The sequence below is a fragment of the Myxine glutinosa genome, chromosome 1 (genome assembly GCF_964187855.1).
Source record: "Myxine glutinosa chromosome 1, kmMyxGlut1.1, whole genome shotgun sequence".
In the NCBI taxonomy this organism is placed as follows: domain Eukaryota; kingdom Metazoa; phylum Chordata; class Myxini; order Myxiniformes; family Myxinidae; genus Myxine; species Myxine glutinosa.
Window position 1 is genome coordinate 325,499,396 of NC_136261.1, and position 22,421 is coordinate 325,521,816.

The 22,421-nt window shown below is 46.7% G+C and overlaps 1 protein-coding gene across 1 annotated transcript in view; it reads left to right on the forward strand.

The window, feature by feature from the left end:
- The window catches only part of LOC137411471 (thimet oligopeptidase), a 74,713-nt gene that overhangs the window by 34,783 nt on the left and 17,509 nt on the right, over positions 1-22,421 (forward strand). The window contains exons 8-10 of the mRNA XM_068096814.2: positions 11,340-11,503; positions 14,088-14,289; positions 14,755-14,941. Of these exons, the coding sequence (XP_067952915.1) occupies positions 11,340-11,503; positions 14,088-14,289; positions 14,755-14,941 (553 nt within the window). The remainder of the gene's footprint in view (positions 1-11,339; positions 11,504-14,087; positions 14,290-14,754; positions 14,942-22,421) is intronic.

Consider the following 22,421-nt stretch of genomic DNA (forward strand, 5'->3'; position numbering starts at 1 on the left):
GGCGGGAGACAAAAGAAGAAACAAGTGAGTAAGGTGGTAAGGGCGCAAAAGTGCACGCAATATAAGGTAATGCACACTGGGGGCACATGGGAACCAGGTGAGACAGGTACGTTCCTATCGTACGCCCCCCCCCCACCAGGTAACCTACATGGCCCCTCCCTTACCCCTTACTGTATCCACAAAACACAACACTACCCATAAACATCTACTTTACAAATCAACAAACATCCCTACTGTCTTCCCCGTTCCTCCCATAAACCAAATTCGTCTTCTCTCCCTCCTAACCAATCAAATTTGCCATTTTCAACTCTCATCAAAATTTGCCATTACCAATTCATCATCAGTCCCTCCTAGGGAGGGAGAGATGGAATCACCCCAATGTCTCATCCACGTCGTGATGCGTCTCACAAATCCACAGCAATTTCATTTCCTGCACAAAACAAAGAAAACACAGGTGTGGAGTCATCATCATCACCACAGGCAAGTGGCTGCGTATGGTGCGACAGGTTCATCAATCCTAACTATCTCCTAAATGACTTTAACAACTTTACACTACCCGGGGTCTTTCTCCGGCCAAACCATTGGCCCTCTTACGCTATGGGTTCTAAAAACCAATTCCCATTGGCCAAACTGTGGTGCTCTTCAATTTGGGGTCTCACTCCCCCGATTCATCTCCCGGTGCCCTCGTACAATTTCTGGGCTGCGACGTGTACCTCTCCCAGTGGGTCTACCCACCTGCACACCTCCACCACTGCAGTTGCCTCCGAGCTTACCTGCTCCTTACCCTAACCTAACTACCAGGGGAAGGCCCTCTGGCTCTCTCCCCACTCCGTGCCCTCTCTGGCACTGGGCTGCCCGATCCACACCCGGGATCCTCAGGCACCCACTCACAACTACCGGCTCCCAGAGCCCACCTGCGGCCTCACCTGGCCGACATCCTCACAGTGGTGGAGTGCCCAACCAACTACACACACTAACAGGCTACACGCCCAGCCATTTCCACAACACTAATGCACCCATTCACAACACCATTCTGCAACCGCACCACAAATGCCAATATCCAACCACAATTTACCTGCACCCTCTACCTAACACTTACACTACCCGCCCCGGGTACTCGTGAAAGGGGTCCACTCTTCCCCCATCCACACCTTCGCACCACGCACACCACTCCATACCACTTACTCCAACTCTCTCCACACACCTGTACTTGCACACCTGTGCTCTCACACCTGGTGCCACCTGCACCCTTCTCTCCCCAAGCGCATTCGCGCTGATCCACACACTCACTACTCATACACTGCTCCACACACCTGTCCAGTTGCACACCTGTGCAATCACACCTGTTCAATTCTCACACACACGCAGCATCATCTCAGCTAACTACTCCCTTCTGAAACTTGCGCTTCCCAGTCGTCCCTTTAAACTATTGCGCTCCCTCGTCATTATCAACCACACTAAACTACCTGCGTCCCCACTACAGGTATCAGTCACTAACTAAACTTAACGTTACCTACTGTCATCTTCGCTAGATCCCTATCAATATAACCTAACCCACCCGGGCTAGTTTTCACTGCCATACACCCCATAATCTAGTGCTCCTTTGCCCCCACATGGGAAGGATGGTGGATTTGCCATCCCACCACATCGGGGGTCTCTCACTACCAATTTTGCACATCAAATTTCAACAAATCAAAAATTTGCCAATCATCTGCCAATCACTGTACCATTACCAATCATCACTCTGCCAATCCTTTGCCAATCATCAAATTTCGCCTTTTTCTAATTTCGGGGCCAAAACACTAACCTCATCACCCAGTCTACTCACTACTGCCTCTCGGTGCGCCAATTCCTGTCCAAAGCCCGGCTTCGTAAAGCCAAGCAATGGATGCTGGTTGTTTTGTGCCTGCGGCTGGATGCGTCCGGCATTCGGGGCAGGGACGGGGGCTTACCCGGGCCGAGATCCCACGCATCACCTCGGCGTGGAGCCATCCAATGTCCCGATCTCGACCTGCCGGCACGTCTCAACAAAACGTGGTCGCCATAACGACCCTTCCTATCGGGCTGCCAGCTCCGCCTAGTGGAGCCTGGACGCGGCCGTTCAAAGCGAGGCCCGGCACGCACCGAGGGCCTGCTTCGGCTAAAAGTCGCTCTAACCTCTAACCCGTGTAACGTCGATGCTTCACCTGGACGCTTACACCCCGCAGCCCGTTCCTTGCTCACACATCCAGCTGTGCCCATGCTCCTCGTACCTTTCCTTACACACCCAGGTACACCCATTCCACTCACAGCCTTGGTCACACACCTGACCACCGAACACTTTGGCACACATTCGTTGGTCGCACACCTCACCAAAACACCTCTTCGCGCCCCCTCCTCTGTCACCTCCTCTGTGACAATCACAGGTGTGCCCTCATTCGCACACCCAACCACGTGCCTCACCACCAACTCCAGCGTGCATTCCCACTCACGCTCTACCATTCCAGGTGTGCATCCTTCCATCCCAGGTGTACATCCTCGCTCACCTGTCACAACTAACTCACGCTCCTTGTCACTCTCACTACTTTCACCTCCATTCTTGACAGCGCACTCACCCTTACTCTTGACAGCGCAGTCTTTCCCCATGCACCTGTCCGTCACACACCTTTCTCGCGCACACTCTCCCGTTACACCCTCTGTAACACTCACTACAGGTGGACACTCTTCCTTACTTCTGACAGCGCACTCTTTCCTCATGCACCTGTCCGTCACACACCTTCCTCGCGCACACTCTCCCGTTACACCCTCTGTAACACTCACCACAGGTGGACACTCTTCCTTACTTCTGACAGCGCACTCTTTCCTCATGCACCTGTCCGTCACACACCTTTCTCGCGCACACTCCTGCGCACACTCTCCCGTCACACCCTCTGTAACACTCACCACACCACGCTTCCATGTGCTCCCTCGCACACGCGCTACGACCGACTCACTCTCGCCAGCACACTCACTCCTTGGCACGCACTTTTTCCTCACACACCCCAGAGTCGGACTTTCTTGCACACCTCCTCTTTCGCACACCAGACCTGTCGCACACTTCACCAACGGCCTCTCACGAACACCCGGGTCCATCTCGACCCCCAAGCTCCTTAAATCCCCTGGCGCATCATACGCACGACCATATTGGTCACCACTTACACCGGGTCCTCTTCCTCTTCGCTTCTCCTCCATCACCTGCGAATCCCTCATCCGGTTAATGAGCACATCATCACGATCCAAACACAGACTTTGGACCAATTCTTTTATCTCCTCTTTTATCTCTTTCTTATCCTCTCTCCGTCGCTTTTTAATTTCGCTCACCCCTTCTTCCACTTCTTCTAATTTTTGCTTCATCTCCTTCATCTCTTCGTGCGCCCCTTTAAGTTCTTCCTCTAACTCCACTTTATTTTTTTCTATGTGCTCCCGCACCTCCCGCTCTTTAACCTCCATTACCTCTACCACCTTGTCCATTTTCCTCGTCAGGTCCTCATGTACCGTCTGACACTCTTTTTTAATTACCCCTACGTCCTTTTTCATCTCCTTCTGTGTCGATTTTAAACCCTCTATTACCGCTGTGTTCTTCTTTACCTGGTCCCCCAACTCCTTTTGTCCCACTGTCAGTTGTTCTACTCCCAGCGTCAACTCCTCTATACCACCTTGCAATTTTACAGTCCCCTTTCTCACCTCTTTCTCCATGCGCTCCTTACAGTGCCTCACCTCCTCGCGCACTCCTCCGACCTCCTCACTCACTCCTCTTCTGATCTCCTCTCCCATCACTTGCATCTCCTGCCCAGATGCCACCCTCATCTGCTCCATTTCCTCCCTGTGAGCATCCAGTTTGGTCTCTACCCCCATTCTGACCCCCTCTATCTGCTGCTCCATTTGTTTAACTTCCCTTTCCGCTTGGTCCCTCATGTCCCTCAATTTGCCTTCCATACTGTTTTCTAACCCCTCTAACCCATTTTTCACTCCTTCCATTTGATTCTCTTGAGCGGCCATTCTGTTTTCTACCCCCATTAACCCATTTCTCACCTCTTTTATCCCATTGTCTAACCCCTCAAAATTTTTGTCTACCTTCTCACCAGTACCCCTCGCTTCGTCCCTCATTACTCCCAATTGCTCACTCCGAGCCCTCGCTTCGTCCCTCATTACTCCCAATTGCTCACTCCGAGCCCTCGCTTCGTCCCTCATTACCCCCAATTGCTCACTCTGAGCATCCATCCGGTTCCCCATTACCCCCATTTGGTTTTCCAATCGCTCACTATTCTTTTCCATAAGGGCCGTCATTTGTATAAAAAAAAGTTCCAATCTTCCCAGCGGCGCTACTTCGGTCGCGGGCACGGTGACCAGCGAGGCGCCATTTTGTGCGCCCGCTTCTTCGTGCGTGACGGCGCTATTTTGCGAACCTGCCGCCCTCACTGCTTCGCTCTCCTCCTGTCCCTCATTTTGGTCCTGGATCGACCCTACCTCACTCTCCTTTACCGGACCCCAGCTGTCTTGATCCGCCATAGCGCGACTTGCAAAATTCGAGTTTCGTAAAACAAATCCAATTTTTTTTTTTTCGTTATAATTTCGTCGAGCGCAGTACGCGCTCCGAATCGATTTTCCCTCCCAAAATTTGGGCCTAATAAATTTAGTCCCGGGTTCGAATTCCACTCCTCGACACCAATTGTTACAGACACGACTTTGATGTTAAGGTGGGCCGAGCGGAATGGCCGTCGTGTCCGCACAAATTCACAAATTACCCGACTATACTCGACGTTGATGAAGTCGCGCCACGCTGGCTCAATAGGAAAGAGAAGACACCCGGCTGGGTTATAATGACACAATACGACACCAGGGGTTCAGTTCTCAAGACCTCCGGAGGAGGTTATATTAAGGCGGAAGGTCAGATTACAGGGACGAGAGGTACATCATAGGAAGACAGGCACTTAGACACAACCTTATATTATTCCCGACAGACCACAGAGAAACAGGACAAAAACTGACTCACACGGGGTTTGATGGCTAGGAAAGGCAGATAGCGATGGCTCAAGGTGCACTCTTGGCTCAAAGCAGGGTACACGGTTCGGTCCAGAGATGCGGGGAGGTCTCGTCGCAGCGCTCAGAGGTGACGTTCTTTCTCAGGCCTCTCCAAACTCAGGCGCATCTGTTTCAGCGCTCGCAGGTCCGTCTTTCTCCAGCTGGGGGCGAATCTGACGTCACATCCGGCGCGTGGCCGCGTATATCCGGCGGGGAGTGACACGCCCTCGGCTCGTTAGCTCCGCCTCGTGGAATCGGCACGTTGCTTCTCATTGGGTGCGTGCGGGGGGGTTACTGGCTCCGCCCCCGACGAGGAGCTGACAGCCAGCCCCTTCGGGGTAACCCCGTGGAGCGCATGGTCTGGAGCTAATCGAGCCGGTGTGAGGACGCATCCTCCCCCCGCTCCGCCGCCATCCCCTCTGTTGTTGTTGTAATTGTTGTTGTAGTTGTTGTTATTGTTGTTGTTTGGGGAAGAAGATGGGAGGAGGTATGGGAAAGGTCCTAAACTCACTACTGATGCCATATAATCACATTCTGGTGCAACGAAGAGTCATAATTAATGGAAACGAGGCCTTAACTGACATAGATTAAGAATAACTAGGAAGATGTCCGAAAGTTGGCTACGTGTGGTGCGGTGGACCTGGGCACGACATTTAATGGGGGAATAAGGGGAAGGTCGGCTCTACTGATTGTTATTTACATGCAATGGGACTAGGGAATGGGGGATTGGGGAAAGTTGGGGAGTATTGGAGAAAATAGGGGAATATTTACAAGCGGATATGGAGGCCAAATTCCATATTCGCAACAATATATATATATATATATATATATATATATATATATATATATATATATATATATATAGTGTTGCGGTTTTGAGAACCCACGCAGGTAACATCATTAAAGGTTAAAGGTTGCACCCCATAGATCTGGGGTGGGGAACCTCCAGCCTCCGGGCCGTATACGGCCCGCGAGACCGTTTGATCCGGCCCGCGAGGCAATTCATCTATCTATAATTCCAGTAATCTCTCCTTTTCAAGGTTTTAAATTAATCGGACAAAGGGTAACCAAGTTATGGCCAAAAACGATTCAACCAATCAGAGAGGAGAGAGCTTTCACGTGTTGTAACAGTCAACGAATGCCGAACGTGGCGAGCAGACGCTGCCTCGGATGGCACATTTGAGAACTTATTCATTTATTTGACGTTGGCAAAATATGTTGGCGCTAACAGAATAATTGCCATCAAATTAAAACTAATTTGCGATTAATCGTAACTGCGATATGCGACCTTCCGGACAGTCAAGTGAGTTCCGGACAGTCGTAACTGCGATATGCGACCTTCCGGACAGTCAAGTGATCTCATGTCATCATTTCATTCAGTATATGCAAACATGGCGACTAACAAGAAAAGAAAGGTAGATGCGGAATGTCGTGCTTTCCAAGAGAAATGGGCAAACTATTATTTCTTTGTGGAAGTAAAAGGCAAGCCAGTATGCCTAGTTTGTCGGGAAGCGCTCTCGGTGATGAAAAAGGCCAACCTCGAGCGTCATTACAGCTCGAAACATGCTAAACTGGACGAGTTGAAAGGACAAATGCGCTTGGATAAAGTTAACGTTCGTCGGCGGAGTTTTGGTGCTCAATAAGCAGTCTTCATAAGACCACAATCTGACCGAGACAACACTACGCATGCTAGTTTTGTGGTGAGTGAGCTAATCGCTAAGAAGCTGATGCCGCATTCAGAAGGAGAATTTGTGAAGGAGTGCCTTGTTGCCGCTGCGGAGCTGCTCGCACCGGACAAAGTAAAATTGTTCCAAAGTGTCAGTTTGTCTCGAAGAACTGTTTCAGATCGGATTACTGACATGGCACAAGATATTGAGAAAACACTGAAGGACACCGCAAGAGATTTCCAGTTTTTCTCTCTGGCCTGCGATGAGACAACGGACATAACAAACACCGCCCAACTAGCCATTTTTGTGCGGGGGATTACAGCTGAGTTTGATACGAGGGAGGAGTTGCTGTCTTTGCAAGCCATGCATGGCACCACCAAAGGTGAGGATTTGTTTGAGCAAGTTGTTTTGGCTATGAACAAATTCGAACTGCAGTTTGACAAGTTAAGTGGCCTGGCCACGGATGGAGCCCCAGCCATGGTTGGCGCGCAAAAGGGATTGACTGCATTGTTCAAAAAAGAAATGAGTCGTCTCAGTCTCGATCCAAGTGAGTTAGTTGTATGCCACTGTATCATACACCAAGAGAATCTGTGTGCACAGTCCCTGAAGCTCAACAATGTGATGACAACTGTCGTTTCCACCATAAACGTCATCAAAAGCGGAGGGCTGAACAGCCGCCAGTTCAAGGAGCTACTGAGTGAACTAGAGTCAGAGTACGGAGATCTGGTTTACCACTGTGAGGTGCGGTGGCTGAGTCGCGGAAATATGCTCACGGTTTTACTCACTGAGAGAAGAAGTGAAACAGTTCATGGAGATGAAGGGGAAACCTGTCATGGAACTCAGTGATAGCAAGTGGCTGTGTGATTTGGGCTTCATGGTGGACATTACCAAGTACCTGTCAGAGCTGAACGTCAAGCTCCAAGGTCCCAACCAGCTTCTCAGCTCTCTGCAATCACATGTGAAATCATTTGAAGCTAAACTTAAGCTGTGGCAAGTGCAACTGGAAAGGGGAAACACTATCCACTTTCCCACTCTGCAAGAACAAAAGCCTGCTGTGACATCTGAATATGCTGCTGAGTGTGCAAAACTCCTCCAGGCATTTGGAGAGAGGTTCCAGGACATGAAAAGTAAACAAAGGGAACTGAACATATTTGCCACGCCGTTTAATGTGGAACCAGCTGATGTGCCTGACAACCTACAACACGAAATCGTTGAGCTGCAAAGCAATGACGAGCTCAAAGCTAGGTACAACAACCTCCCTTTGCTCGAGTTCTACAAACTGTATGTACGTGCTGAGGATTTTCCCATTCTGAGGAGACGTGCACTGAAGTTTGCATCACTGTTTGGGATGACCTTCAGCTGTGAGCAGTTCTTTTCAAAACTGACTCTTGCAAAGACTCGGTTCCGCTCAAGACTGACTGACCCAAACCTGCAAAACCAGCTGCGAGTAGCATCATCATCACTACCACCTGACACCAAATGCCTCGCCAAAGAGAAACAGTTCCAGCCATCGCATTAGGTGAGTCCGATATATGTATTCAATAATTTAGCATGGCCCTCGAAGGATGTTCTAAAAATCGAAATGGCCCTTGACAGGAAAAGGGTTCCCCACCCCTGCGCATAGATAGACCACAAGCAACACGTAGGTCACCTTAGGACGTTAGTTATTTCATAGTATGTGTTTAGGATAAGGCCATTCCCAATAGTTGCATCTGCGTTGTGTAAAACAAATAAGAGTAGGCCCCATTCGTCCATTTTACAGCCTCCCTTCCATCGACGCCATTAAGCGCTAACCAGTCTGTACATCGTCCTCGCCCTTTAGGCTGCCAGCAGCCTTCACAAACTCGTTGGGTTTCCGCTCAAACCAGCCCAAAGGCCACGAGGTAAGGCCCGGAAAGGGGGCGGAGCGCAAGGGTGGAGGTGCGGCCACGTCAAGCAGCCATCAAGGCGGAGCCGGTAAGCCCTAAACAGCCAATCAGGGCTGAGGCGAGATCGCCTGACAGGGTGTGGCTAGAGATTCGAGAGGGTTCGCGGGGCGTGGCAATATAACCCCTTGTGCGAAGCCCCCACCCGAGTTATGAGGAGAGAGAGGGCTTGGTCAGAGTTATGAGGAGGGCAGCGACAAGTTACGAGCCTGGAACAGAGTTATGAGGAGAGAGAGGGCTTGGTCAGAGTTATGACGGGAGAGGCGCTGGGTTACGAACTCGAGTTATGAGCGGGGAGAGGGAGGTGCTTGACTTGATCAGAGTTGAGTTACAGGAGAGACGCTTGAGTAGTTATGAGAGGGAGAGACGCGCTGTGGCAACAAGCTTTACAGAGGGCGGGCGCGCGGCACGCATTGCGGAGGACTGCAGCGTGCAGAAGGACATTGGGGAAGTGGCGCATCGATCGTAACAATACCAGGCGCGTGTATAAAGGCGCCGGTACAAGTATTACGTACGATATATAATCGCCAGCTTACCGATCCCCCGAGATATAATTGTCCGCTCGCGCCTACGTCATGGGGAGAGCTGCCTGCCGTATTCCACCATCTGCACGGTACGAGTCGGGGACCGGACGAGCTGTGGACCCTTGGACCCTCAACCCGACCATCTTCAAACCCCGTGTGAGTGACCCTGAGAGTGAGTCTGAGAGTGAACGGGCCCGTGTCCAGGGAATAAGTTAAGACTGTTATTAAGGCTGCCCTGTGTATCTGCTTCTTCCTCTTCCCTGTACATTCTCTTTCTTTCTTTTCCTCTTCCAATTGTACAAATTGTAAATAAATTACCTGTTCTTCCTGGTTTCCTCTTCATCCGATCGTTTGAGTCTTTTCCTCAATTGGGTAAGCGTGGTACGATTAGGAACCGCTTAGAATCGGGTCTAGTACCTGTTAACGGCCCGAATCGCTGCTCGCTTTGCTCGGTGTGTCAACTAACGCCGTGATTCGGGCGGGAGTTATTTCCTCGTTTCCGGTTAGCGTTAGTACTTAGGTAATAGGACTAATTCGACCAACAACCCGATTTAACGCTGCCCGGGAAGGACGTTATAGCCCCCGGGAACGCGTCGGTCAGATAAAGGACAAGGGGATTAATCCCCCCTTGATAAGGGGAAGGCTGACGTTTTAGATCCGCAACTATATATATATATATATATATATATATATATATATATATATATATATATATATATATATATATATATATATATATATATATATATATATATATATATATATACACACACATATATACACATATATATATTAGATATATATATATATATATATATATATATATATATATATATGTATATGTATATATATATATATATATATATATATGTGTGTATATATATATATATATATATATATATATGTGTGTATATATACACACAGACAGACACAGACACATACACAGACATACTGTCGAGACAAACACTTAACACAGCCACCTAGCTTGGGGGAAGTGCAGTCACCAACGTCATTTCCCGGGATATTCTGGGTACCAGCGACGTCATAACAATGGCGGGGCTTTTCCTCAAGAGGAATTTCCTCCTCCCCATGGATGTCAACCGAAGGGGATTGTCTGTGCTCTACCTTTTCAAGCAAGGAAGCAGCACATACCATTTTTAAAGTCTTTGATATGGTGAAACTTCCATATCAAACTTCCAGGTGAAACTTCCAGACTCACTGCTCACCTTCACTCTTCCTCTTTTTTCCCACTTCTGGAACAAACTCCCACACTCTCTTCAATCCCACTCCTCCCTCCAGGTCTTTAAAACAGCTGTTCACCACCATCTCTTATCTTCCCCCATCCAAAACCTTGATCTTTTCTACCCCAGCTAAATCCACCTCCCTGTACCATCCTGAACTCTAGTCCCTATCTTGTTATCCCGTGTGCCCCACCTCAGCGCTCTCCCTTCCACAGATCTCCTGATGTTCCTATTCTCTACTGTTGTTGTGCTTCCTTCTCTCTCCCTCCCTTTGTTATATGTTCTTATGTGTTAGCTCTTACAGTCACGTGAAAAAGTAAGTACACTACATGTAAAGTTTTAACTTTTTCAACATACAGCTATTTGATCTTCATTTCAACAATATTGAGAGATAAAGGTGATATAATATAACAAATATCATGAAACATTTACATTTTGAAGTCCATTGTATAATTCAAATAAACATAAATGCAAATTTTGCATGTGGAAAAAGTAAGTAAGTGTGTCATGAAAATTGTCCGATCGAGGCAGCACACTCTGGTAATAAATCACGTACATTGTTGCCTCAGCCTCGGATTCATGCTGGAGCTGGACAAGGGAGACAGGATGCCTCAATTTACTTTTCCATGAAATATAGGGACATTAACAGATCATAAAAACAACAAAAACAGATGTAGCATCACAGCTCAAGTTGTGCATTTATTCTCCGAAGAGGGAGAATAATTGCACAACACACGGCTATGAAAGCGGTGCATTCAAATTGGAGTAAATTATGTTGATGCTGCCAACATATTGCCTATTATCAATTGGAAGCGTTTTACGATTATTTCACACTTTACTGGTTTACTTGTTCTTCACCACTTTTCCTGATTTTGATGTGGCTCTCGGCAAAGAAATTTGCTTAGCCTGTTTAATTTAACACTCAATGGCATGTCTGTCTAGGTTGTCACTCGGAGTCTCATGGAAATCTATCAGGAACTGCTCGGTCTGCGCTTCGAGCTGCAAGACGATGCTAAAGCATGGCATGAGGAAGTCCACCTTTATCGTGTCTTGGATTCGGCCTCAGGCGATACACTTGGCTACTTCTACCTCGATCTGCACCCACGGTCAGGCTTTGTAAATGCATTTGTATTAATTTATTTTAACATCTCCTTTTGGTATGGACAAATGTACTCTTCACAAAGTATACTTTTGCACTTCTGACAACAAGACTATTATCGAGTTCAACTCTTGAGCTTGATTGGAAGTGTTTGGACTTACTTATAACAAACAGGATGGTGTCGTAATAGGTTGAGGATGGTCTTCTTATCTGTCAGGCCTCAATTTTTCACTCCATGGTCTAGTGTTGATGGAATATGAATTTTTTACTCATTGGAATAATCATGAGCTAGGGATCTTGGATGAAAAATCATTAAATAAACATTTTTTTCATTAAACATCCAAAGTTGGCCTAATGAACTTTGTTAAATGTTTGACGCCAGTTCAAGACTCCGCAATAAAACAGGTCTCACACTTCACTCCCAAGCCTACAAGGACCACCTACAACACTACAAAGATGCCCTCTCCCGCGCCCGCTCCGCCTACTACTCTCAAATTATCCACTCTGGCTCTGGAAACCCAAAAGCACTCTTCTCTACAATAAACAAACTCCTCAGCCCCCTGGACACCACCACCCAGTCATTCACAGTAGACAACTGCATCTCCTTCCTTTCATTCTTCCAAAGCAAAATTGACAACATCTACAGCAGCTTAACCACCACCGCAACTGCTCCCCCTCAAACCACCTGCCCCCCATTATCCTGCCAACCCCTGTCTCAGTTCTCCCCAGTCTCCCCTACTGACCTCTCTGAACTCCTCATAGGAATGAAAACTGCCACCTGCACTCTTGACCCCATCCCCTCCAGCTTTGTCAAGGCCTCCCTTCCTGCTCTCTCTCCACTTATCACTGCAACAATAAACTCCTCCCTGTCTGCAGGCATCGTCCCACCATCCCTCAAAATTGCTGCTGTTACCCCCATTCTGACAAAACCTGGACTCAACCCTGACACCCTAAACAACTTCAGACCCATCTCCAACCTACCCTTTCTGTCAAAAGTTTTGGAACGCGCTGTAGCCACTCAACTTAAGCATCACCTCTCTGCCAATAACCTGTATGAAACATTCCAATCCGGATTCCGCTCCAACCACAGTACTGAAACTGCTCTCCTCAAAATCACCAATGACCTTTTCCTCTCCTCTGACGCTGGCAACCTCAACATTCTCATCCTCCTCGACCTCAGTGCCGCCTTTGACACCATCAATCACACCATCCTCCTCACCCGACTTGAAACCACCTTTAACATTACCGGCACTGCCCTCTCTTGGATCAAATCATACCTCTCTGACAGACGCCAGTTCATCTCCATCAATAACTGCAAATCCCCCACTGCTCCCCTCCCCCAGGGTGTCCCCCAAGGTTCAGTTATTGGCCCCCTCCTCTTCATCCTGTACCTGTCCCCCCTTGGTCACTTAATCCGCCGTCATGGTCTCCAATTCCACTGCTTTGCCGATGACATCCAGCTTTTCATCTCCACCAAGTCCATCTCCACCGCCACCCACTCTATCCTGACAAACTGCATCACTGAAATAAAATCCTGGCTTCAAATCAACTTCCTCAAACTTAACTTAGATAAATCTGAAATAATCATCATTGGCTCAAAAACGCTCACCAAATCCACCCATAACTTTGCCCTCAACATCGACGGTTTCCCAGTATCCACCTCCCCTCACATCCGGAATCTTGGCATCATCTTTGACCAAACCCTCTCCTTCGACAAATACACTAAACAGATCACAAAGACAGCCTTCTTTCACCTGAAAAACATCACCCGTCTCCGTCCATCCCTCTCCTCCACGGCTGCAGAAACCCTCATCCACGCCTTCATCACCTCCTGTCTGGACTACTGCAACAGCCTCCTCTTTGGTTCACCCTCAATAACCATCAATAAACTCCAATACATTCAGAACTCCGCTGCCCGTCTACTCACCCATTCCCGGATCCGTGACCACATCACCCCCGTCCTTTACAAGCTTCACTGGCTCCCCATCCCCCAGAGAATCCAGTACAAAATCCTCCTCTTGACCTACAAAGCCCTCCATAACCTGGCCCCATCCTACCTGACTGACCTCCTCTCCAGACACACTCCCACCCGCAACCTCCGCTCTGCTGGTACCAACCTCCTGACCCCCCCCCCCCCCCCCCCCATGCGGACCAAATTCAGATCCTGGGGGGACAGGGCCTTCTCCATCGCTGCTCCCACCCTCTGGAACTCACTACCTCACACCATCAGACTCCTCCTCACTCACCACATTCAAAACATCACTCAAGACCCACCTGTTCAACACTGCATTCAACATTTAACCCACAGCATTTAACCCCTGACTATCTCTTCTCCTTCTCCTTCCTTTTGCTTTGATTATTTACCTGTTGATTTTTGTCTTTTTGCACTTGTTTTTTTGTACTCTGTCAAAGCGTCTTTGGGCTTCTTGAAAAGCGCTATATAAAATATATGTATTATTATTATTATTATTATTAATTGCTTAACAATTAATTAATTGCTTAACTTAACAATAATTGGTCGTCATTTAACTTTAATCTTTTTTTGGCAATTTTTACCTCTTTTTTTTTTACTATTTATTCTCTCGCCACAGTGAAGGTAAATTTGGCCACGCAGCTTGCTTTGACCTTCAGCCAGGCTGCTCCTTACCCGACGGGCGACGCCAAGTAGCAGTGTCTGCCATGTTGGCTAATTTCACGCGGCCCATTGCCTCAGCTCCAGCCCAACTGCAGCATGATGAAGTTGAAACGTACTTCCATGAGTTTGGTCATGTGATGCATCAAATCTGTGCTCAGGTATGCAGACAGCTTCCTGCTGTATCGAGGTTTTTAAGTCGCCGGAGCCATTATGTTTTCAGGTTGTCTGTGATGGGTTTTCATTTCTGCAATAACTTCACAATGGCTGAAGGGATTTAAATCAAACTTGGTACAAGTGTGTATAATGATGTAATAATGTGGGCGGATGCATATCGGTCGACATTGTAACTTTGAAGAGTGCAGTTCTAGTTTCCTTTCACTTTATAATTGTCTCTGCCTGTTATGCCATTCACTTTGTTTTGCATCTCTGATGGCCACCCAGCTTCCTTTGTCTTCCAAATTTGCACCCAATTTACTGTGTTATCTCTTCAGGTCTATGGCACGTAATCCAACATATGCTGGATGACACAGATGCACCTCGTATGAAATTGTGGTTGCACACATATTTCTCCAGTGTTCTTGCAGTTCTTATATTGTTCACTTTTCCCTGCATTCTCTCTGCAGGCAGACTTTGCCAAGTTTTCCGGGACAAACGTGGAGCGTGACTTTGTAGAGGCTCCATCACAAATGCTGGAGAACTGGGTGTGGGAACGTGCACCACTGATACGCCTGTCACAGCATTACCGTGATGGTCATTCCATCCCAAATGAACTATTGGACAAGCTCCTGGCTTCCCGTCTCGCCAACACTGGTACCAAATCACTGTGCCCCCTCTATCTTGCTGTCGGGCTTTCTTTTTATTGGTGTATATTTTTGTACTTGCAGGGTTAGAGGCGCGGGTGGAGGGCGGGCATTTTATTATTTGTTTCAACTGTACAGTCAAGTTGAAGAGAACTTCTGGGCAATATACATATTGTTGCGGATTCGGGGGTCGGTGCTCCCATTATCAAGGGGGGTTAATCCCCTTGTCTTTTAAGCTGGCCGTCCCCCAATCCTGGAAGCTATGACGCTCCTTCCGGTCGGAATTGGCTAGGGTGATTGGTCAATGAAGTCCCAAATACCTACTTACTAACCCGACCGTAAAGTAGGGAAATAACTCCCGCTCGAACCACGGATAAGATGGAAATTGCCGAGCGGTTAGCAATCCGCGGCCCGAGCCATTAACAAAGAATAACCCGATCCTGAGCGGTTTCCAAATCGTGCCACAGGTACTCAATTGAAAGAAAGGACGGAGGCGATCGGATTAGGAAAACCAAGGAAGAACAAGGTACATTTATTAACAAACCAAAGAGGAAACGAAAGGAATATACAAGGAAGAAGAAACAAAAGGACACAGGGCAGGCTTATCTATACAGTCTTAACTTATGACTCCGGACAAACATACACACTCACACGGATGGTAGCTGGTAGGGGGGTAAGGTCCAGGCAGATGGTCAGGCTCCTCGTCCGGTCCCGACTTGTGCCGGGGTGGTGATGGAGGCAGGCCGGCAGCGCGCCGCGTATCGTTGACCACGAGCGGATGTATATCGTGGTTACATATATCGGGGGGACTGGGATGCGGCAAATGTAACACGTAGCTCGTGCCAGCTCTCTCTCTCTCTCCCGATCAATGGCTTGTATCACAGGCAGTTCGTGCAATCAGCGCCTTTCCTCACCAGTCCTTTACAATCGATCGTCCCTTGCGCAGTCCGTTACAATAAGCAGTCCGTGGCGCAGTTCGTATCAGAATGTGCTCGCTGGCCAGAGCTCGGCGCAGTCCCTTACAATCAGGAGTCCCCCAGTGCAGTCCGTTGCAAATGTGCGCTCCTGGATCGGTTCCTTACAATCGATGGTCCCCTGCGCAGTTCGTCAAAGGGCTTCGCGCTTGCGCTTATATAATGCGCTTTGAGATCAATGCGTGCACTTTGAAACCACGCCCGCCAGCGAGCTCACCTCAGCCCTGGTTGGTTGGCGAGGGCTCACCGGCTCCGCCCTTGACGGCGAGTTGACAGGGCCATGCCTCGTTCCCGGCGCTCCGCCCCCTTCTTCCTCGAGCTTGACCGTGTGGTTAATGGCGTTTGTCTTCAGCGCAACGCAGCGAACGCTGCTGGCAAGCGGAGACACGTAGTGGAATTGGGAGAGAGATGTTGGCAAGATGGCCAGAATGGATTGGGACCTATCTTATTTGATTAATGCAACGCAGATTCAACTATTGGGAACACGGCCTTATCTGACACATACGGCCGAAGAAAATATATTGCTGGTCTCTGGTCAGACCAAAGTTCCTGAATTGATGCGGTGATGCGGTTTTTTTTTTTCTTTTTTCTTTTTTTGAAAAGCATGGATTGCACATATAAAGGTGTTTTTTGTGTCCTCATGCCTTGCGGTCCTCCTCATCTGCTGTGGCGCCGTCCAGAGAGAAAATAAAGACAACCAATGGGACTGGTAGGCCTTTTTGTAAATAATGAACACAAGCTTAATAAGTTATTTTAAAATGTATTTATTCTGAAAATCATTCATTTATTCAAGCATATTATAGACTGACTTGCATGGTTGGTAAACGAGTGTTTTTAAAAAAAATACAAACATGGTGTGAATACCTTGTACTATTTCTTCAAGTAGGCAAGGTTGCAGCATTTTCAAGATTCAAGATTTCAAGATTGATTTCAAGATTCTTCAAAGACTTCTTTCAATTTGACTATTAGTCAAATATTAGAAGTTTATAAACTTCCTTTTTCTTTTCAAAATGGTTGACTTCGTTGGAGTAGCTTTGCAGGTGTGACATATTGGGTATATGTCCTGAGCTTGAGGTCCACTCAGCAAATCAACTCCCGATGCACAATGACAACAGACTGCTGCGAACACCCCAGAAGAATAGTAGGTCACCTCAACTGGCTGAACACATTGCAAGTCCTTCCTCACAAACACTCTCTTCAAAATATGCTCTCTCTTGGGATCTAAATCATGTGGCACAAAGTCTTCAAGGTCTGTCCCACAAGTGTAGTCAACTTGACTCAGGGCAGCATCCAGCTGATCTAGTTGCTCCTGTTTTAGCTTTCGTGCTGCATGCAGGACCCTAGGTTTATCACACTCCTGACAAGAAACTGTTCTTTTGACACGTGCTGACGTTTGTGCGGATGGATTAAAGGGTAGTCCATGGGCCGTCTTTTGTCCTTCTGTGAGTGATGGGCGGTGACGTTCAGTTGTCGGAGTTCCATACACTTCAGTAAACCCCTTGTAGTGGAGTCCATCAGCAGCCATGATGGGATTGGGAAGGTGATGGAGCTTTTCAAACTCAGTTTCTGGCAGTTTTGGGGCTTTGTGGAATTGACATCCAGGATCAGAACACTTCTTGACACAGAAACTGTAGTGTCTGACTTGGCAGTGCTCGTCAAAGAAGTTCTTCAGACTATCTGATTTGTTTAGGACTTTCATGGTGGCTTTTGGGGGCAAATCTGCATCGATCTGGTGGACATGGTCATGATGGGCATCCATTTCATCACAAGTGGCAGGACTAAAAGATTTAAAGGGGACGTCCTTCAACTTTAACTGGTGGAACAGGGATGATATCAGGCAGATGGTGTCCTGGAGGCTATCAGACAGTGAGTCATTGAGGCCTGGGTCCTTTGTGGCAGCTGTACGGATGTCTGTAACACTATTGCACTTGGCTAGCAAAGCCTCCATTTCTGGTGACATTTCCTGGTGCATGACTCCAACAGCCTGCAGAGCTAAATTCAAAATCGACATGATTCGCTCACATGGATTTTTCCAGGTGGTGTTCGTACTGCAATGGCGGCATCAAAATCACCCTGAAGGAATAATGCAATGAGTGACAGCTGTACCGAGAGGTAGTTTACTCTGTGGTCTGGACCACCATCAGAATATAAGAACATCACTTCCTTCAATGGTTCTTCACCACCTTTAAGAATCTTTATCATCTCTGTGGCATGGGCATGGCGTAAGGGTGAGGAGGACTGGAAAACTGAATCCATCAAGGCAGTGTCGACTTGACCCTGGTAAAAACTGCCCTCTATAGTCTCTGGAATGTCAATCTGAAGGACTACACTAGGTGTCAAGGTCATCTTGGTAAAGTCATGGTCCGACACCTCAAAGGACTGGTTTGGGCCTATCAGAACTTTCTTGCCCCTCTCGACTGTGGCAACTGGGTGTCCAGGTTCACCAACTTTAACTTTATGTTTGTCATCAACACACAGCATTTCTGAATGTCCTCGCAGCATGACAGCCATCTCCTTGAGATATCGAAACAAAGCAGATGCATAGTGGGTGTCCTGATGTTCTTTGCACAACTGCCTCTGCTGTTTCATAAATTTGATTTTAAGGCAGCCTGTGTACTGCAGAGATGCCTTTGATGTTGGGTTTTTTGGCCAGAACTGTAATCGAAGCCACTGCGGTGATGGTATGGGAACATCTGGAGGACACTCCTTTGAAACACATTCAAGTAGATTTGGGACAGACATAGCTGTTGCCAAGTGTGTCACAGTTCTATGACGTCTTTCCTGTACTGCAGTTTCTACAACATTCTCCATATATTTCTCAACTTCTACCCAAAAAGGCTCACACTTTGATGGCCTCCCTGGGTTGTGCTCCCTCAGGGCAATAACAATATCCGGGTCACCAAGCTCAAGAAACTGCTTAACACGTTTGTCTATGACAGCAGTATTTGCATCGTGTGCAGATGTGCAGTCCCCTGTAAGTCTTTTGTACATCTCCCTCAAATAACAGGGTTTGATCTGAGCAATTTTGCCAAACATAGAGAGAAACTCTCTATGCATCTGCCTTGTATGGAACTGGGGCAATTGGTTTTGGACTGATTGTGACACACACACGGATTTGGACATGATGGCATCACAGGAAGGTGTTGACATTTCAGGGACTTTCCAAATGAAATGAAAATTACGAACATTCCCACCCGGAGTATGTGTGTATAAAACAGTAGGGAATGCAAGTCCATGGTTTTTCAGTTGTGTCAATTCTTCATATCGTATTTTCCTATCAAGTGATAAAAAGTCATATTTCACAAAAACTGGAACGAAGTCCTCCAAATCCCGAATCTTCTCGATCTCGAAATTTTCGAACGACAAATGGCACTTGAGACGTATGCGACGGCAGGACCAGCATACTTGTACACTCTTCAGTAGGACGAACCTGCAAAAAATATACAAAAATATACAAAATATATACAAAATTATTTAAGTAATTTTGATGATTTCCTGGGTGCCTTAAACCTAGGTATACACACTGAAAAAATCTCTCTAGGTTGACTACTATTCGACAGAGCCATTTTAGTGGATCAGGATGTCACCTTGGGATGCCATCTTGGACTTGTCAAGAAATAATTAACTGATGGTAATTTTATTGATTCAATTGGATTCCTTGGGGCCCTAAAACGTAGGGTTAGACACCAAAACCACCTTTCCATGTTGAATAATAATTGAGATATGGCCATTTTAAGCTCCCGGCGGCCATCTTGGACGCCATCTTGAAAATGACCCCTTTCCGGAAGTCAGATGTTACTAGATTTTTAGTATGTTATTTAGCATGCCCAACGGTACCCGAATCCATTGAAAAACCTTTTGTATCAATTTTTTGGGGGTTAGGTGAGTTTTTTTCGTATATTGACCCCTCTAAATGGTTTGGTGGATGTGTGGAGTATCGCTGAGAGAGAGGAAGACAAATGATGAATTGCGAAAGATGATGGGAATAGAGGGTCTGTGATGGATGATGTGAAGAGAAACAGTTTGAGATGGTTTGGTCATGTGTTGAGGAAGGATGAAAGTGACTGGTTGAGAAGAGTGATGGAAATGAATGTAGAAGGAAGTGGAGGATGGGGAAGACCGAGAAAGACTTGGCTAAAGATGGTCGAAGAAGAAATGCGGGCAAGGGGGTTAACAAGGAGAGATGCAGAAAATAGGGCCAAATGGAGAAGATTGTCATGGGGACCGCAAGGCTAACTCCCGCTCTTGCAGGGAAAATGGCCTTAAAATGCCTGTTGTTGTTTGTTGTCGTTTCAGTGACTACTCATATTTGTTCAGACACGTGGTTAGTGGGATATGTCGATTCATCTTAACAAGAGTACATTTGTAATAATGTATTATTTTTACAATTTTTTATGATTTTTATTTTATCCTTACATGACCAGTGTTTTTTATTTTGTTTGAGAAGTGTTGCTTTTTTTGTTATTTAAGGAAGCCATCACGTTCCTTTGCAAAGAGTAGGCGAGCTATCACCGGCACAATGGGCAAATTCCAAATTACTGCCCTAACCTGAGTCGAACGTCAGGTTTCGCCAGCCAGTTCCTGAAAGACTTAGGCCAAGCTTTCCCCTGCCAACCCGATAATAATCTGGGAATAATTGTTGGTGATAAAGAAAAAGAAGGGGAACCATCACATTTATTACCTCCGCCACCAAAGGTAGTTGGAGGTTATGTTTTCACCCCCGTCTTTGTCTGTCTGTGTCTGAACAGGATTTCTCAAATAATTGTGGACTGTTTCTGACAAAATTTGGTGAGCAGGTTGGGTGTGTGACGAGGACGAATTGATTCGATTTTGGTGATGATCCGAATATGCATCCGGATACGATAATTTTAAAGTGATTTTTCACTATTGAGTGATGGGGTCAAAAAGGATGTATAGCACAATATAAAAAAAAAGTTATGGACGGATTATGACAAAACAAGGTGGATGAGTTGGTTAGGTGACAAGAACGAGCCGATTAGATTTTGGTTCAGAGGTTGGATCTGGATCCAGACATCAATGGGATACAACACATAAACTGTTCAGCCTGTCGGAGGTATGCAGTCTACCGAGTACCATTCTAGTAGTGTAGCATGATATTTGTTTTATATTGTTGATGCTTGACCTCCAGTCTTGACCTTGAGTACCAGTTCACTGGTAATTCCCTGTTTGTCGTTAAAGGCGGCAAAAAGGGTTGGCGTCAGGAAGGGCATCCGGCCGTAAAACATTGCTTCAAAAAGGGGACCAAAAAACAACAACAACCACGGTTCCCGAAAAAGGCCAACCCCCGCCTTGCGGGGAAAAATGGCCTCTAAAGGTGTTTTTTTAAATTTTTTTTATTCTTGACCTCCAGCTTGATGTGTTGAAATCTCAACAGAGCCATTACAATGAACCATGAGGCAAAACGGATGATGTGTAGTGGTCACGTAGATTTTCACTTGTTCATGTAGACAAGTCTTGATAGATCTATATTGCCAAAGATAGAGAGGGGCAACATAACAACGGAGGAAATGTAACTAAAGAAGAGCAGCTGTGTAGCCGTTGCAAAGCCCTTGCATATCAACATAATTAGTACATTAGTCACTCACAAGATGGGCTAATTCTTGTTGACAGTTGGTGACGCGATATAAAAAGAAAACTATCCTCAGGTTCTTTGTTATGCTATTCCACGCATTGCTTCCTATGACAGCTGTGCTTTTATAATGTGCAGTGATGGTGTCGTAAAGGTAAGAATGACGTACTGCATTACATTCTCAATTAAATTCACATTTATTGTTATGCAGTGCGGCGGAGGGAATTTGGACCGTCTTGCTTGTAAATATTGTATTTGTATCTCCTTAAGCAAACCTATCAATATTGTTATCCTTAACATGCACTTATCCCATTAATTCAATACCCACGTTGCATGACAATGAATCTTTGTTTTGTTTAAAAAAAAAGACAAACATTTTTCATATGCTGTACATGATTCATTGATGGTCCCTTCTGATGCAGTGTCCAAGCACCAGTCTTCTCAATGTTGATTCTCTATATGGCTGTTTCGTCCCGTTTTTGTGCACTTGCATTTGTTTGGTGCTTTTCGTTCTCTAATGAAAGCAGCATTTCCTCTGCCTGGCTGTGCCTGCTTGCTTTTACCTTAAACCACTAACGTAAACACCATAATCTAGAGCTGAAGAGGTAACCCATTGCCTACGAAGTAGCATGAATCGCTCGTTTATTTTTGGCCGATACATTTGCCTCTTCCCTTCAAATGGAGTGTTCTATGAATAGGGCTGTAATTATTTTGTACTCTTCTTTGAAAGATCGCTGAGTTCTGGAAAACCTGAATTGAAGGACGTTTATGCAAAATTCTCACCGCAGGCATGTTGGTGGTCTTTTTGTTTTCTACCGGCCTAGCCTAGTATCTCTGGCCTTGCTCCACCAGCTCTGTCTGTGCTCTGTCCCCCTAATATTCCTTCAGGACACACAAGATCTGCCAGCAACCCTCTTCTGGTGAAA